At 37.8% G+C, this 17,842-nt stretch overlaps 1 protein-coding gene across 1 annotated transcript in view; it reads right to left on the bottom strand.

Moving 5' to 3' along the window:
• dnhd1 (dynein heavy chain domain 1) overlaps positions 1-17,842 on the bottom strand; it is a 30,429-nt gene that overhangs the window by 5,623 nt on the left and 6,964 nt on the right. Inside the window, exons 11-35 of the mRNA XM_015383214.1 lie at positions 16,407-16,532; positions 15,976-16,252; positions 15,736-15,863; positions 14,692-14,890; positions 13,795-13,889; positions 13,431-13,659; positions 13,186-13,311; positions 13,005-13,102; positions 9,800-12,926; positions 9,592-9,700; positions 9,339-9,486; positions 8,956-9,235; positions 7,381-8,872; positions 6,878-6,983; positions 6,568-6,682; positions 6,280-6,466; positions 5,711-5,813; positions 5,400-5,528; positions 4,421-4,612; positions 3,868-4,287; positions 3,089-3,500; positions 2,361-2,459; positions 2,097-2,273; positions 1,496-1,674; positions 265-1,275 (exon numbers count right to left, since the gene is read on the bottom strand). Coding sequence (XP_015238700.1) covers positions 265-1,275; positions 1,496-1,674; positions 2,097-2,273; positions 2,361-2,459; positions 3,089-3,500; positions 3,868-4,287; positions 4,421-4,612; positions 5,400-5,528; positions 5,711-5,813; positions 6,280-6,466; positions 6,568-6,682; positions 6,878-6,983; positions 7,381-8,872; positions 8,956-9,235; positions 9,339-9,486; positions 9,592-9,700; positions 9,800-12,926; positions 13,005-13,102; positions 13,186-13,311; positions 13,431-13,659; positions 13,795-13,889; positions 14,692-14,890; positions 15,736-15,863; positions 15,976-16,252; positions 16,407-16,532 — 9,564 coding nt within the window. The remainder of the gene's footprint in view (positions 1-264; positions 1,276-1,495; positions 1,675-2,096; positions 2,274-2,360; positions 2,460-3,088; positions 3,501-3,867; positions 4,288-4,420; positions 4,613-5,399; positions 5,529-5,710; positions 5,814-6,279; positions 6,467-6,567; positions 6,683-6,877; positions 6,984-7,380; positions 8,873-8,955; positions 9,236-9,338; positions 9,487-9,591; positions 9,701-9,799; positions 12,927-13,004; positions 13,103-13,185; positions 13,312-13,430; positions 13,660-13,794; positions 13,890-14,691; positions 14,891-15,735; positions 15,864-15,975; positions 16,253-16,406; positions 16,533-17,842) is intronic.

Raw genomic sequence — 17,842 nt, 5'->3', positions numbered from 1 at the left:
TAAGCACCAAAAGAAGGCTCTACAAAGTATGGAATTAGAAGGTTTAAAAAAATAGCATGGCTAAATTTCATGTTTGTTTGTTTTTTTTTCGCAATATGGGCAATTTTATGTTAATCTATCATAAAAACAATCCTCATAAACTACATATATTATTCTGTGAGGTGTCACATAAACATATGAGAAAAAATAAGTAAAACAAATATTTCAAAAAGTCTGATATATTACTTAATCTAATATAAATAAAAACTGTAACATTTCAATTACCTTATTCATTCCGTCTTTCTGGGCCAGCTCATATATAAAACGAAGAGGATCAATTCGTGGCTGCATATCTCTGTCTGAGGTATGTACTGTAAGAATAATGGGTCCATCAATTCTTGCCAAACAGTTTGAAAGGACGTCTGGATTCACTGTTGTTTTTGCAGTAAAGCAAAGTGAGCAGGCATTTATAGAGTCTTCTAGTTCCTCTAAGCATTCTGGGCGCATGGTTTTCCATAAGATAGCCCTCTGCAGCATCGACAGGTGAGAGTGAGAGCAACAAGGAACATTTCCTACTATGGTAGAGGAAGTCAAATATAGGTATTCCTGCCACTGTGTGGGAGAGGCAGAGAGAGAATCTATCAATCCGTTGAAACAGGGAATCCTTTCCAACAGTAGCAGCTCGGAGTGAACATTTGGGGGTATCCAGTTAGGCAGGTCTGCTGAGGAACGAGCAGTTTCACACACGATGACTGAAGTTGCTATTTCAGCAGCGTTCTGCTCTATACCTTTAAGACCTCTAAGGAAGACCAACTTTTCCGCCTCGGAGCAAAGCTGATTGAACTCAAGCACTGTAAGAGACACCAACAGCTTCAACACAGCAACATGTCTTTTAAAGAGACACGGCGTGTACTGTATGAGTAGCTGGTGTACCATTGTGTTTATCATCTCTGGTAAAATGCTCTCTGGTGCTTTTCCAGTTGTGTATGACACTAAACACCTGCCCTTTACACTGAAAGGCGCTTGTATCACTTGCATGAAATTTTGCAGGGAAAAGAAATATGCAGGAGAAAGATGGGACACCGCCTGCAGCGCCTGGTAGAGGGCAACAGCAAACTTCATTAACTGACGAGGGGAGGCTAGCAGGGATTCATGGTAATCCAGCTCTTCTCTCAGCTGCTCTTTCTCAGCAAGTATTTTCTTCATTTCTAATTGACAAGCAGCCAAACGAGGAAGAGAATCCGAATCTTTGAATAGCAAGCTGTCAGTACGCAGGATATAGTCCATCAGTTCTTCCTATGAGAAAAATAATAGCCATGTATTAATGTTACTGTCTTTCTATTTCTAAAGTTTCAAATTTAATGGTAGACTGGAAACACATTAAAGCTCAACCTCTGAAAATATTTGTCCTAATAAACCCACAACACAAACTGATTGATGAAGGAAAATGTCTTTTAAATCTTCTAAAAAGTATGGCACAGAAAAAAGATTCAAATACAAACAGTGCTGAAGTCACCTCTGCTGAGGCCAGTTTTGCCTGCAGAGACTGATTGTAATTCTGGGATCGAGTGTGTCGAATCAGCAGCTCTCTACACTCAGACTGCAACAGCTGTGTCAGCATCAGCTCCTGGATTTCTTCTGAGCTCAGAGAGAGGTCAACCACAAGTACTTGAGCCAAGATGGACGGATCGATCTCTGGGGAACAAGGGTAAATGAAACATTGAGTCATTACTTTCAAATGTGCAGTGAGAGGTCATCACCACAAAGTCATCCTGTTTTCTGCACAGATTCTACGTCCGGACCTCTTTATGATTTAATTCCAGGTTTTTCTTATATCAAAAAATGCATTACAAGTAATAATATGCATTGAACATCACATTTTGACATAATGTGACAAAATGTGATAAAGTTCAAGAGTTATTAATACCTTTGGAAGGCACTTTTTACTACTGCAGAGCAGATAGTAGGGATAAATTAGCTCTCAGTTTGTTCTTCTTATAGAAATTAGCTAACAATTAAAACAAATGCCTGAACTTTCAGTACAGTATTACAACATTAGAAAAAAAATGTTTATGTGGGTAATATTAGATGAGAAAATTGTAGCAGATCTCCTTTACCACTGCTAAGAAGTCTAACAGGCAGAGGGGTGCTGAGGAAGAGGCAGAAATCAGGATGAACGGGCTGAAGAGGCTGTTGTGGGCCATGAAAGCACTGTTGTCTAGGATGCACCAATTTTGCAAGAAACCCCAGACTAGATTTTGCACGTTCCGCATGAGTTACTAGTACTTTCCATCCTTAAAAAGAGAAAATATTTACATGAGTATATGACTGATAAAAGCTCTTTAATATTTAAATAATAGTTACCTTATTTGGTAATTTACCTTTTACAGCAGCAAGATCCAGCTTGTCAAGGAGCTGCAGATCATCTGCACTCAGAACCATCTCAAACCCAATCTCTTCCTCAAACTTTGCTTTTGTACCTGTACAGAAGGTACATAGGATATACTGATTCTAGCACATCCTAGACTTGTACAAGACATAATACCATCATGCAAATTATTTAATTTCAGGCTTTATTAAGGACACAGTGTGGTCATTAGTAAGCACTGATACCATTGTAGTACCACAAGCTCCAATGTACCAACATAAAGCAGTTATCAGCTTTGAAGTTACATCAAAGTGTAGCAGTGTGTTATAGTGACCCAGTAAAGTCTAGACTAAAACCAATCAAGTGAATGTGGCAACGCTTTAAAGCTGATGTTCAGAGAAACTCTGTAACATCATATCTAACTGATATTGATCTATCCTGCAAACAGCATTTGGCAAAGACTTCAGTCACTAAAAGACTAAAGCAGGTAGAATCAAAACCCAAAACACTTGTTTTTTATAAATTTACAACTATTTACTCAGGGCACTGAATTCTAAGCATGATACATTATTTTGATTTGCATGTACAAACATTTAAAAATCCTCTTTGTTGTACTGTCATACTTCTAATTTTATCCAAGCAAATTAAATATAATTTCAATATCCTTATGTTTCCTGGCTCAGTGTTGTTGCTTGTATTAGGTCTGTTCAAGATGAAACGCTTGCGACTGTGAGGATGTACCTGTAGTGCAGCACATTTCTGAATGTTGCTCCACGTCTGCCAGAAGAGCCCAGCGGTTAACACAGGCCTCTTTATGGCCCCATAGCAACAGCTTAACCAGAAGTCTGGTTGACAGACTGTCCTCAAGCTGCCATTCGTTTATCCCTAAAATCCATGCAAGAGGCAGCTGAAGCCTCTCACTCACAGTGATGGGAAATCCAGGAGATGGAGAAATGGATTCTCTGCCTACGTCAATAAACAGCAAGCTCCTGAGGTCCTTTGGGTTTATATCGATACTTCCAGTGCGGCAAAGTTCCTGCCACTTGCTTAGTAGTTCTGACCGTAAAGCAGCCCCAAATGGACCCAAATAGGAGATGGTGGCTGCAAGAATAAGGGCATCACCAGGTATGTTCTGACCACACAACTCTGTCTCCTAAGGTACAACAGAGGAAAAATTCATTACCAAATAAGGCGTTATTAAAACCTACAAGCCTCCTTAATTATTCAATGAATGAATTTGGCCATCAAACAAACTGTATTATAATAAAGAGATAAGAAAAAAGAGAAGGGTATTTATTTTCAAAGGAGGATTTTACTTAATTAGGAGAAAGATATACACTGCCAACAGTAAAGAAATTTTTAAACTAATGTCTGAAAAAGAAAAAAAAAACAATCTGGAAGGAGACTAATAGTTTTTCACTGTACTATAAATACAATATAAAATCTAGGGAACATTATTTTTTGGAAATTGTGTAATACCGTTTAGAAAACATGATTGTCCTGTGCAGGTTTATTATTACCTGAAACGCAGTTTTCCATTTTTGGATATGCATCTCTACCTGCAAAGCACATGCAGTAGCTTCTTCTTCTTGGTCCTGAGCTTTATACAGCTGAGGCATCAGGAGCTCGAGCTCAATTCTAATTTTCCGAAGCCGAAGCTCAGTGTCCTCTAAACGCTGGATGGCCTTCTTCTTTTGCCGCGCCAACAAGAGCTGCTGATGTCGTGCCTTTTCAGCCTCATCCTCTAACTGTTGTTTGTCCGACTTGTTCCGTTCTACATGGCAGTACTCGTATACAGCCTGGACCCATCTGCACAGGGACTCACAGGCCTCACTGGCCTCTCGGACGGACTCTGGTAAAAACTCAGGACTTTGAACTATCTGTCCAAGCTGTCGCACCTGCTCATTTGTCAAACTTGAGCGATCAAAGAATTCCAGCTCCTAGGAAAGAAAAGACATTTTTTAACCAAAGCAGCTCTTACATTAATTTGACGAAGATGAATAAGCACACAACATCTGAGTTCTCTCTCTGGCAGTGAACGCGTTCACAGGATGGCACTCTTTCTTCACACACCTGAAAAAAGTTGGGCTGTCCGAGGAGTTGCTTGGCACTCTCCCAGCCTGCTGGACGTTTAAACATCAAACAAACAGCATTCATGACCTTCACCACCACGTCAGGTGGATCCCTGTAATGTCGGACCTCCTCCAGATCACTCTGATTCAGGCATTTCGCAATCTTTAGGCCTGAGAGGAAAACTGATTTTATCTTGTAAAACAAAGCAAAAAGATAAATGTAAACATTGACCAAATGGCTTTACACATACTAGTTGTTCAGAAATAATCTACAAACCACTTCCTTTACAAACACAAGTTAACATTTTAAGGTAACATTAGCAAACATCACTTTGTGTTTTACTGTACAAAAGTTTTTTAATTCTATTTCATTACTTTTTTTCACAATATCGTCACACAATTTCATGTAGGTTTCTTTGGTCCCTGTTGAATTCAAATTGTCAATATGAGCTCAAAAAACAAAAAGTATTCCATAGTAGAATTACATTCCATATCCATATTCCATATTTTTTATTGCAAACAGTCAGTTTTACATTATAAAAACTCCTAAAATGTAAACTATTGATTTTATTTATGTGCAAATGATGAAGGCATAGAAGCCCAGCTCGACTGATATAGCAGGAAAGTACAGTGTTTGTCAGATTTGTAGCCAAACCAAGGTTCCTCTGGAGGAGCCACAGACATCCACAGCCCAGGTAAATTTGTGGCAGGACAGCCAGTGACTGTTCACTTAATAAAATGGTCTTTATAGATATGTGGCAAAAAGGCATTGATGTACAGTAAGATGGCCATAAGACTTCCTAATTAAAGTTTTTCACAAACCATGTAGGGGGCACACTGGTCAGAAGTCTACTTTTTAGTAAATAAAAGCTGCGGCAAATGTTGGTTCTACAAAGTATAGAAACAGCTAGTCTGGATGAATATGCAAACCGGACACTTCAGCTCTTTGTGTGTGAAAATGTTCAAATTGTAAAACTTACCATATTTTGAGACTGTACAATCTGCTCTGCCAGGTGATTCAGTTTTCTCTCCCCAACAGCCAATTTCTTCACAGCTATGTCAAGCTGACCCTTCTTCTCTTCCATAATTCCCATGATTTCTTCCATCATCTTTGTAAAAGAGAAACCAAAAAAATCTCTGGTATATAATTATAACTAGTTAATCCTAGAGACTAACACATCAGTTGATTACTGTTATACAGTTATTTACAACAAACATCTTAAATATTGTAATGAAAGATGACAAACCCTGTACTCTTAGAATGACGGTATGTGAAATTGCTCTCAAATACCTGCTGTGATTTATCAACCTGTTCTTGAAGTTGTACTAGATGTTTTTTACACCGTTCAGATGCGTTCCTCACAGCATCCAAATGAGTTAGAGCTGTGGTAATCCTAAAAGATAGAGTTGTTTTAATCCCAATAACATTTTTTATGTTTTAATCCAGAAAGACCATATTCAACATACTGATCTCTATTAATCAAAAAACACAGCCTGACTTTAATGTTATATTTTAAAAAGTAGACAATAATTGGTGTAACTTCTGTAACTTTAGAGATATCGATGGCTCAATGATTATATCCTAATCTTTAGTGACACAGTGATAACACAACAGATATAGACTGGTTTCTCAAAACAGCATCTCATTTCTGAGAGGACCTTATTACTTAAATGAACGGCAAAGTAATGGAATACTAGTGAGGGGTAATCAGAGTAAAAGGGATTTAAATTCAAAAACAAATAGAAGCCAGTAACTTTTGGAAATTGCTAAATGGGTATACTAATATCAGGTATCTGCAAATGTAGAGCTTTTGTTTTTAAAAACACTGCAAAGGGTTAGAATGATGATTTATCAGTCACCTGCTGTGTTTGTTTTTCCACTGGTTATACAGTTTGCTGCAAAGAGAGCCAAAGCAGGTGATAAACTCAAGATAAGTCGAAGGGCCGAATGGTTCATATCCTAGAAATACGGAAGCATGCCGACATGCAGACTGATGGATTCCTCTAATGGCCACAGATAAGCTTCCCACGGAACAATCTTTGGTCGCTTTTTAAAAAACAAACAAAAAAAAGAATTAAACTTTTACTTGAAACAAACAATTGAAAACAAAATATGTTGTATAGATGAATTTAGATGATAGGGCTCACTTTCATTAGGACACATTCTGAGACACTTCACAGCTACTTCTGCCAAAGACTGACTAGACCATGGCTGATAAACTTCCACACAGCAGCTGAGCTTCAGGGCTTTGGACAGCTGTACCTAAAAAGGAAAATAAAATGTGCAAAAAATATATATATTATTACAGAACATACAAATTGTTTTAAGCTTAAAGTTTTTTTGATAATTGCACATGCATTAAAAACAGTAGAGCCAACATTTGTATACTTATGGTCATCAGAAATTATAGTTAATTTCACAAACATATTACTCATACCATTATATAAAGTCACTTACACTCCAATCATGTGTTTCTTTATTTGCAGTTATGTCACTTTGTACTATTTGAGCAAAAGGCATCAACAGGAACACATGGACATTTTTATATTCTTCACCCAAAGACCTTTGGAACACAGAGTAACAGATTACTCAGAGTTTACATGTCATATACAAACCACTAAATTTTGAAGTTTAATTTCATGTTTTCACCATAACTATACTAGAGTAGTTTAAGAAAAATAATTTATCAATTCTAAAAGAGTATCATAATCAAACAATGTGCTGGAAGCAGGAAAAAGGAATAATTGTTACAATCTAATCAATTAGAGCAAGGGAGACAAAATGCCATTCTCATGTGCCATGTTCAACAGAGGAGCAACTGTAATCTGAAATGCTATAGGTATCGGAATATAGTGAGGGTACCTATTTTGCCCATAAAGCCATGATTGGTGTATTTATGGGTGCTATTCTCAATGATAAATTGTTTTACAAAATGACTAAATCCTAAATGTTTCACTTACTTTTCATTTATCCAACTTTCTTGTAGGTATTTCCTTTGGTGTTTCAGCGAAGTCACTTTGAAAACATGGTTACCCAAGCTTTCTTCTCTGTAAAGCAATGGGAATGCTTTCTGGGCCATAACCATCAGTAATTCTTCTCTCACAGAGGGACTGATGTTTTCATGGACCAGAATGACGACATTCACTCTGTCCACACTGGTTTTAGTCCTTGCTTCTTTTAAGATTTCATGGAACTCAGACTCGTTATCAGAACGTAATTCTAATACCTGATAACCTGCGATGTGGGCAGCTAAACGTACAGCAGTCTTACGCCCTGTTCTCCTGCCTGATCTAATCAGCAGTCCATGACCTCCGGGTAGGAGTAAAGCCCTGAAGATGTGAAGTAGCTGACTCATCCCTTGTCTGTGCACAATGTATCTGCTTGACATGTTGAAGACACCACTGACTTTTCTATCTAAGAATTCATGCAGCTTTTGCTGTAGTACATCAATCTCTTGCTGCTGATACAAGCATATATCTTTAATGTTTTCTGGTTGTCTTACATATTTCGACGCCTCAAAGAACTCAGGAGCAAACACAAGTCTAGGAATGTCTGTCTCTATCTGCCAATCTAGTCGTACTGTGCGACTTTCTGGGTTTGCTTCCTCTCTGGAAAAATCTCTAGATAAAATCTCCGCTTGAACTTTTTGACTATCGGACCATTCAGCTGGAATCATCCCTTGATGTCGACTTTTAGCATCATAATTGTGATCCTTTGAATGAGAAGTACATTTAGGTTCCACAGGTTGATCATCTTCAACTTTCAGGGTGTTCACATGAGTTTTTTCAATAAAGTGGCATCCATAATGGGTTGCTGCTGTCTTGCCAACAAGGGACAGAAAAACATTCATTTCGTCCTCTGAGCAGAGCCTATCACTGAAGGTACGCATGCACTCATGCATCCAGAGATGTATTATGTTAAGAACTGCTACTGAAGCAGTTGATGGGGATGAATAAGAGCTCGGAAGCAAGTTTTTGTCTTCATGGGTTTCTGTGCTTAAGATGTTGTGCTTCCACAGGTACATCCCTGAAAACACCTTCTGAATGTCATGATGAGAAAACAAAAAGAATGGTCTCTCTGCCCTGGGCTGAAATTTTTCACAAACAGCATCATAAAGATTTTTTGTTGCAGTGATGATACAGTTTGACATTTCCTCTGCATTACAAGTAAGTGGTATTTTTCCAAGCCACATTTTTAGCCTTGGAGAATAGAAAGAAAAAATAGTATCTTCAGAAAGGCTTGGGAGCACAAAGATGGAGAAAAGTCGTGAGAGTCGTAAAGATATTCCATGACTCCCGGGATCACCCAGTGTGGAGATATCAGCCGTAGTCAAATAGTTGACGGCTCCTGAACTTAGAGATTCAAAGGAGTAGGAGTCAAATGTCAGAATCTCTCCCTTTGACATACTTTGACGTAGTGTCTCCAAAACTGTTGATGCTTTACCGAAGACATCTTTCATAAAATAAAACATAAATTAATTTCAAAAGATTTTGATCCATGAAATGTAATATACAAATTATTCTACTTTTACTTACCACAGGGGGCTTCATGCAAATCATCCACTAATAGAAGCAGACTTCGCAGTTTTTGTACTGAACACTTATTATCTTTACTGTTCTTCTGACTGCCAATATTTTTCATTATGATATGCAGGTCTCTGCGGCTTAGGAGTGGACCTGCTGTAAGTTTAACTGAGGGCTGATCAAAACTTAAGCTGTTGCTCAGAGTGGTTCTCCCAGAACCTGGCTCCCCTGCAAGAAGCACTGGCTGGTTTTCCTTCAGCATTAAGTTAAGAAGATGCCGGTAAGTCCCCAGCTGTGTCAACAGAAAAACATTTTGAATAGTTTGAAAAGTTGTAGGTGAGAATTTGGATGTTTCATTCATTTTTACAGTTATTAAGTTAATTTAATGAACTAACCTTTGGAGTAATAAAATCTGAACTGGAACACATTTTACCATTGTTGGCAATAAAGTGTTCAAATAAACTGTGTTCATTTGGAACTTGCATTTTGTACCTGGAACCAACCAGAACTTGGCGGGCTAACACGTTAAATTGTGGCCAATACCTGAAAAAGAAATAAAACAGGAAGGTTTAAAATAATACAAATTAGAAAAGATGTTTATTTATTTGTTTAAAACTGGTTAAAAACATTTATTTAAGATTTTAATACCGAGAGTGTAGATGTCCACCAAATCCCCAAACATAAGCCACCAAGAAAATGTTTCTTGCGAGAAGCTCGTTATCACCTTGAGCTTCAGTGCTTTGGTTAACAGTTTCACCTAAATGCACACATGATTGAAAAATTAGTTATTTAATGTCAAAATAAGAAACAGAGATACTATCACTTGGTTAGCAGTTGTCTGTTGTGAGTGTCATACCTGTCTTGCCCTTTTGGAGTTTTGTGTTTATTTTATTCAGTTCCTTTACAAAATGTTGCAGAAGTGCTCGCAGGATCCTCGTGAAGGATGTAATTTCCTGGAGTCCATGGTTTTCACATGAACCCTTTTCAAAATGATTTGCAGAAGTTAAAGCATGTTGCCCAAACAAGCTTAGTGTGCTTGAGAAAAGGTCATCAGCCAGTCTATTCCACATTTTTTGGACCTCTTGACTCAGTTTATGCTCATTCGAGAGAGTCTTAATTTCAGTCTTCCATATGGCCTTCCACAGATCAGGCTGTGTGAAATAAACAAGGCCACAGCGAGTGACAGCAGAGGGACTTGCATCTTTTAGGTCAGTGATCTCAAAAAGTAGATTCAGTTGTGACAGAGCTAAGACTGTTTCACCTGATGACAGACATAGATGTGGATCCTGGGAATCGCCCAGCGTAGTTAAGTAATCCAGCCAGCTAGGTCGACCCACAGGTTCTCCATCCATTACCAGCCACTTCACTAATTGTATCTCTTTACTGTCTTTCTCATTTTTGTGGGTATCAAAGCATCTTCTTTCTGAATCTTTAAGTACTTTGGCAACAGCTCCATCTTTCCATCCTCTCTTTTTACAAGAATAGCCAAATAGCTCATTGTGGGACATAGCATTAGGAAAAAAGACCAAAGTGTCAATGTAGCACCAGTTCAACGGAGGGACGTGTGGATCTACATTTGCGGAATCTCTGTTATTTATATTATTTGATCCCTGCATATTTATGCCAGCCAGTCGGTTTAATGCCCCAGCCAAAATGTTGTAACAGAATGTTTTCCCACTACCTGAGGGGCCTATAAGAACGACCATTTGAGAGAACTGCAGCGCCTCATAGAGAGTAAGAGCTTGGTTTATGACTTCTGTGTCACAATAGAGGGAAACTTCTAGCAGCTCTTCTACAACTGCATGTTGAAGTTGATCTTTTTCTCTTTCCTGAATATATTTTCTGAAATCTGGAAACTGAGACACTATAGGGAATGTGTCCTTGAGAATGGTGTAGAACTGTGGGGCTTTCTTGTGCTCAGGTATCAAAACAGAAAGAATGGCTTTGACAACTGCTGTTTCCTCTATCAGAGCTTGTATTATAAACAACTGGGGATTTCGTAGCTTTGGAAAGTTGGTTTCCTGTTTTTCTTTATCCAAATGTTTGTCAGGCAAACTTTCTACAGACAAAGGATCACTTTGTTCAGCAGCGATCACTTGAGCCTGAATGGAAATTTCTCTCTGACTTACAGCATGTTGTAAGTATATTTCTGAGGCAGAGATTATCTTTTTCAAGATGACAAGAAAACAGCTTTGACTGTCATTGAAAAAAGCAGGCAGAGATCCAGAATCTTTGATCAGGCTGAGGAGGCACACCAGACGATGACCTAAAGACGCTGCTTCTAAGAAACCAGTAGAAGCCAGTGTCACTTCAGCAACAATTCTGTAATCGGGGTGTGCCAGTGAAACTGGTCTGGAAGTAAATCGCAGACTTTCTGGAATATTTGATGAACACCAACTTGATGAGCTGAGAAAACATCCATAGCTTGGGTTGGGAAAGATTGTTTTCCCTAAAAGCTTAAAAGGGCTTTCAGGATCTGAAGCATTTATGCAACCAGAAAACCCGGCTGTGGTTTTACATTCTTCCATCTTGCACAGTTTTTTAATCTTTTGTTTTTGCAAATTGAAATAGTAGAGGTGAATGTCAGTAAGAAGATGTCCTAGTACATAAAGGACATTTTGGGATAGTAAATCCACACTTTCCAACAACAGCCACACTCCTCCCTGAATGGCACCCAGCAACATCCGTTGGACAACAGAAGATCCCATGCTTGGAAAGCACTGTTTAACCACGACTGGTTGTCCTAGGGCTTGGCCCAGCTGAATTACAGTATTTGTTCTTCCGGACATGGATGGTCCATTTACAAACCCGGGCCTGTATCTTGTAAGAGCAAGAACAATCCCAAGCGTTGCCCTTTCCGTAGAGGGAGTATTTACCATCAACCATTCATCTGGTCCATAATACTCAAAGCCGTACTGGAAATGGTGGTCCAAGATATCCACATAACATGATGGATTATCACTGCATTCCAGAATCCCCTCCTCTGAGTTAATATGGTACTTCAACATGCTTAACCATTCAAAAGATGACTCAAGGGCCCCTGGTTGGTCTACAAGTCGAGACAGTAACTGCTCATGTTTCATTGCAAGTTGTATCAGGGCACGCAGACACACCATTCCATATTTGGAAATCAAAGGTTTCTCTACTGAACCAATAACTTTATTTCTGATGACATTGCCAAGGATGTTCAGTTTAGATAAGTTGTGTGTTTTGACATTGCTCAACTTTAAAGGACTTCCTTTTTCCAAAGTCTTTAGAACACTTTGGCACCAGAATGCTTCCTCAACCACCAGAAGACACTGAAGTGGAAAATCCACCAGCAAATCTAATAAAGGGTGTACATCTTCAATTTTAGTAGCATCGCACAACTGAGGGCCACCTACTGCACTGTTGTATTTTGAATCTTGACTGACAGGTTCAAGCTGGCTTCGCAGTGCTGCACATTGTTTTATGAGCTTTTGCACTGACAATTTCAAGTGATATTCAAAAGAGCATAGCCAAGCTAGGGTATCGGGGTTTGGGCCAACAGGAGGTTGAAAAGAAATGTATTCCTGGAGGCTGCCAAAAAACCCCAGAACTTTCATTTGTTCAGGATTTTTGGATGAAGACCTTAAGTTCTCCAGATGTCTTGTATCTGACCTTGATGTATGCTCCACTTCAAGCAGATGCACACCGTGGAATAATTTCCGTAGGAAAATTTGCTGTTTTGATACCAATGGATGAAAGGAGAGTAGTTTTATTATTTCCCTGTCACTCATGAAGTAGAGTCTTGGAAACTGCTCACAAAAGCATTCAAAAAGTTTATCCATGTGGTTGGAAATGTCTTCCATTAGTAATAAACCATCCATGAGATTCTTCCGAATGCTTTCACCATCATGTTTGTGTGTCATTTCAGACAACACAAAGCTCCACACATGCAGGTCTTTTGAGATCAACTGTATCACTCTTTTAAAAACATCATCAATTTGTTGAAAGTTGTTAAGCTGAAAAGAAATAATAAATCCCACATGTAATGATGTTTCAAAGCACTAAAATGAGATCTGTATAAATTGTGTACATACCAAGTTTACTAGTTCATCATAATTTGAAGTCTTTCTAAATGTCTTTGTCAGGAAGGCCCACATTTGCTGGTATCTTTCTAGTAAATCAAGCAGCTTAGCTACAAATAAAAAGGAAAACAATGTCATTTTTTAGGTACCGTGGACACAGAAAATCTTTGTTAAATAATAAAGATGACTTTACCAAGAACATTTAGAGACTGAACAAAATCCTCGAACTGCAGCCTGAACTTAACACTTTGTGGAGACTTCAACATGTAGGAAAGTGTTATCAAATCCCTCTGAGCTTCAGCAATGAGCGTTTCTATTCCTGGGAGAAAAAGTAGAAGAAAACTGCTGCAACATAAACTTCAACAGGAGGAAGTCACCACAGTAATTCATCTGCAACACAATGCAATTATACAAATAGATTAGATAGTCAAGTCTCACCAACAATGGTAAATGTGGGATCCATACAGGAGTATGGACAGGTAGATTGAACTCTGGAATCAGTGGATTCTGTTTGTATCTCTTTTTTGTTTAATCCAAACTGAGCCTTACAGTGAGAGCAAACAGGGACAATGAACCCATGCAGCTGGAAGAGTCTCTCTTTCCACTGTAAACAAAGTTTTTGGAAGCGCTCCTCCAAATCCCACTCTGTTTTGGCCTCCCTGCATACCTGATCATATAAAAGGTACTGGTCATGTTAAGAGATCATTAAACCTGATTTCCAAAAACAGATTATGGTGTCGCTGTTGCCATTCAATCACTACTGTGACAATTTCTGGATATAATCTCTGTGATGTTTACTTGCCTTCTGTATTAGTATTTGATCGGTTTCAGACATAAGTGCTGACAAAAAATGACCAACAGTCAAGTTTTTCTCTGGGTTTTCCAGGAGGCCCATGCCTGTGAAACACAACATTTTATACATATCAACCACTGGAATCACATGTAGTTCCATTTTTGAATCTTTATACCACTTAGACTTATTTGTATTTTGTATATTATTATTGTGTTATGGTGTATTTTCAATACATTTTTGTATTATAGACAAAAGCAAAGTAGAACATTATTTTAAAATGAAAAAATACAAGATTTTCAGATTTTTATACAAAAAAAATCTGAACAGAGTGACGTGTTTCTGTGCTATGCGCCTGTAATGACTTTGACCCTAAAAAGAATTTAATGGCACTAATTATCTAACAAAAACATGAAATTAGAACACAATAGAATTGAATGGATCATAGCATATTCTGTATAGGACCCATCCAGTCAGAATTCATAGTTAAATCCAGAGTCTTTGTGACAAGTCTTCAAACGTGAACCTCAAAGACATTCCAACTAATCGGACATTATGTATTTTGAAAAGATGGTGGGGCAGACATATTTTCTTTAGGTGTGCAAAGATGATAGAGATACACCCAAAAAGACACTGATCTGATTGAAGCAAAATGTAGTTCTTCAACATTTTGACTCTAAATACAGACATATCTCACCAAACAAGAATTTTATTTACAAAAAGGGATACAAATCCTTGCCCCTTCATTTCATAATATAAGTACCACTTAGTGTAAATGTTCAGGTTTCAAGATGATAGCAAGTTAAAAAATCCAAGAAAAATATATTTACCAGTCCCTGTCTACAACAGATACTTTATGTTGTGGCCATCATTACCAATATTAAAATATACATAGACAAGGTCTCTAACCTTGAAATATAATTCCCCAGTGTTTCTCCTGAATTGTGGGCCTCTTTAGCTCTTCCAAGACCTCAATCTGGAGGCTTAATCTTTCAAGGACTCGTGAAGTTTCATCTAGAACCGCATCGCCAGCAGGAAGGAGACTTTTCAAAGACTCTGTCTGATTTTTCCAAAAGGCAATTTTCTCCTGAGCCTCTGACACGCCAACCTAATAATAAAGGCACATCGGCAGAAAAAGGACGTTTAATGCAGATTTATAAAATTATAAAAACTGTGTAATTTATCCATGTATGCTTATCCCCAATATGATAGATTTAAATGAGACTTTAGCTTTATAAAAATAAATAAACAGATGCTAGAAAAAGAACAAATTAACTTAAAGCATAACTTAAAATGGAGGTGTCTTGCTCACTGTGACCTTCCTTTCCACATTTATAGATCATTCATTTGTGATCTATACTATCTATAACGTGCAATTGCAATGCTTCTGGCTGGATTCTTCATTATTGTTGCTGTTCTGAGGACGTACTGTATTTTCATCACCCCCACCCTCCAGGTCACAGAGGATTTTACTCCGCCCCGTTTAGCCATTTAAAAAAAAAATTTAATAAAAATTGTATTACAGCAGGGCCGTGATTATCTAGCAGTGCAGAAACTGCGTACATGTATAAAAAAAATTTGAATAACCAAACATTTGGACTTTTCCACTTGGAGCTTCAGCATCCTTGAGCTTAGATTACAAAAGAACTGAGAGAAAAAGAATGTCAGCTTTACAAAATTAGGAAGCCAGATGTCAACAATATTTTTTAGCAGTTCTACAGAAACACATTGACATTTTTGTTCTAAAAACACAATAGGTAATAGAGAAAACTGAACAGATTAAATCTTGAGACAAACGGAATAAAAAAAGATATCCATGGAGCACTGGGAGAGACTACAAACAGTTTCTGCACTCCTAGAAAAACGTGCAAACAAAACAAAATGTATTTAATGGCTAAAACTGGATCTTGGTTGATATTTCCCCTTAAAACTGAAAATGATTTGTCATGTTACCTCAACAAGTGGTTGTTGACTCCACTTCTCCCTCCATGAAGTAAAATCAGCTGTAAGCTGCCACAACTCTTTACGAGTTATGACCTTCTGGACATCTGCTTCCTGAGTAGTTATGTCCAGCTGCTGATCTAAGGGGATGCAATATCAGAGATTTGTTTTTTTTTTACATAGATATCAACATGCCAGCCTCTTTTCATTTCCTGTCACATGTCAATCAAAACATTACTGATATTAACTAACCTTGCATGCGTTGACTGCTGCCATTAACTTCCTCCAGCTCTGCGCTAAGTGACTGAACATGGTCACACATGCACTTTAATTTAGAAACCATCTCATTGGCATTCTGGCTTGGGTCAACAAAAGGCCCGGAAGAGGCTTTAGAGACTATATTTTGAAGTTCAGTGACCAAACATGAAAACATTGTTTCCAATGCATTACACATTGAAGGAAGCCTCTGGGACACGAGAGTATCTGCCTGCTTTAGCAGGTGGTTAAAATTGTCCCACAATCCCAGCATCTAAACATAGAGCACAAACAGATACACATAAAGAGGCTATTATATTGAGATCTGGTCAAAAAGTTGCAAATTTTCAAGTTTATGCACATAACTAGAGAATATATCTATAATGTAGCTCATATGTAGCATAATTTTCCCATCTTTGCCAGTGTACCTTCTCTTCCAAAGTCAGCTCCGGCTCACTTATCTTCCTATAGCACATGCAAATTGCATTACGGAGCGAGAGAATGTATTCCAAACGGCTCTGCATGTCGGCCAACATTTTCATAAACTCCCTGACCTGCACGGTGAAAAAAAAAATCACTGTGGTTATTGGACAGCTTTGACAGTTTATCACAACTTAATTGTGATTTAAAGCAATCAGGAAAAAATTTATTTTAAACTATTTCAGAGCTGTCCGTGCTGATGTCATAGATGATAAAATATAATGTAGGACATTTATGTGCTGCAAAAACAATAATGCAATAAGACAGACAACACTGATAGGAAATTGCTCAGTGCTTAAATGTTGCACAAGTATCCAAATCTTTTAAAAGAATAGAACAATGCTAACACTGCATACTAGCTTGTTTTTAAAATGTTTTAACGTTTAATGGATAAAACATTGCTTTAGGCTAAAAATATTTTATCGTAAATTAAGTATTGTTACTAAAATGACAATTTCCATAAATTGTTCTTTTACTGTGAAACAAACAAAAATGTATTTCAGATGCAGGCATCTTCATTAGCAAAGACCCAACCTCAATTTTTTAAACATTTAATAACAAACAAGAAATTACTTTTTTTTTAGCATTCCAATTGTTAGGAGTCCCAAAACTCTATTTTATATAAATAATTTATAACTTTGTGTTAAAATATATTAAATAGTAGCCATTTTTCTCCTAAGAAGAACAGGAGTATGTATTTACTATATCTGTCATAAATTCTGACTGTACATCTAGTTTTTAGGGCTGGTAGGCTGTTTGCCTTTCCTGCTTTGTTCCGCTCTGCTAATTAGAGTAAGCAGATGCACCTTGCCACTCGCCCAATCACCTTCATTCCTCCCAGGTGTTACTCAGACTATTTATACCTGTGTCCCAGTAATGGGCTCTATGCACAGCTCCACTACTTCCTGAATTTAAGGCAGCTCCTTTGTTTCCTGTCTTTCATTACTGGACGAACTGATTAATCCAGGTGTGTCTGGCCAGTTACTTAGGTCATACACACCTGGATTAATCAGTGCATCTATTCATGAAAGACAGGAAACAAAGGAGCTGCATTAAATTCAGGAAGTAGTGGAGCTGTGCATAGAGCCTATTCTCTGACAATATATATCACTTTATCCTTGGCAATATAAAGATAATTTGGGGATTCAGTGGGTCCAGAGAGACATTATCTTTCCACAGTACATATAAATGTTGGGGGGAAGAAGCTAAAACTATTGCAGAGATATTTATCTCAATGGCTAACCACAGGTTGCATGCATAAACTTTATATATGAACAAAACACTTTGAAGCACAACTCATGATGTGCAAAAATAAACTTTAAGGGGACAGTAGGCAAGAAAACCTTTTTAATCATAGTATTAAATGTTTTAGAACTCACTAAAA

The sequence above is a fragment of the Cyprinodon variegatus genome, unplaced genomic scaffold (assembly GCF_000732505.1).
Source record: "Cyprinodon variegatus isolate N-32 unplaced genomic scaffold, C_variegatus-1.0 Scaffold278, whole genome shotgun sequence".
NCBI lineage: Eukaryota > Metazoa > Chordata > Actinopteri > Cyprinodontiformes > Cyprinodontidae > Cyprinodon > Cyprinodon variegatus.
The sequence above is the reverse complement of the archived record's forward strand: the minus strand, read 5'-3'. Positions and strand labels throughout refer to the sequence as shown.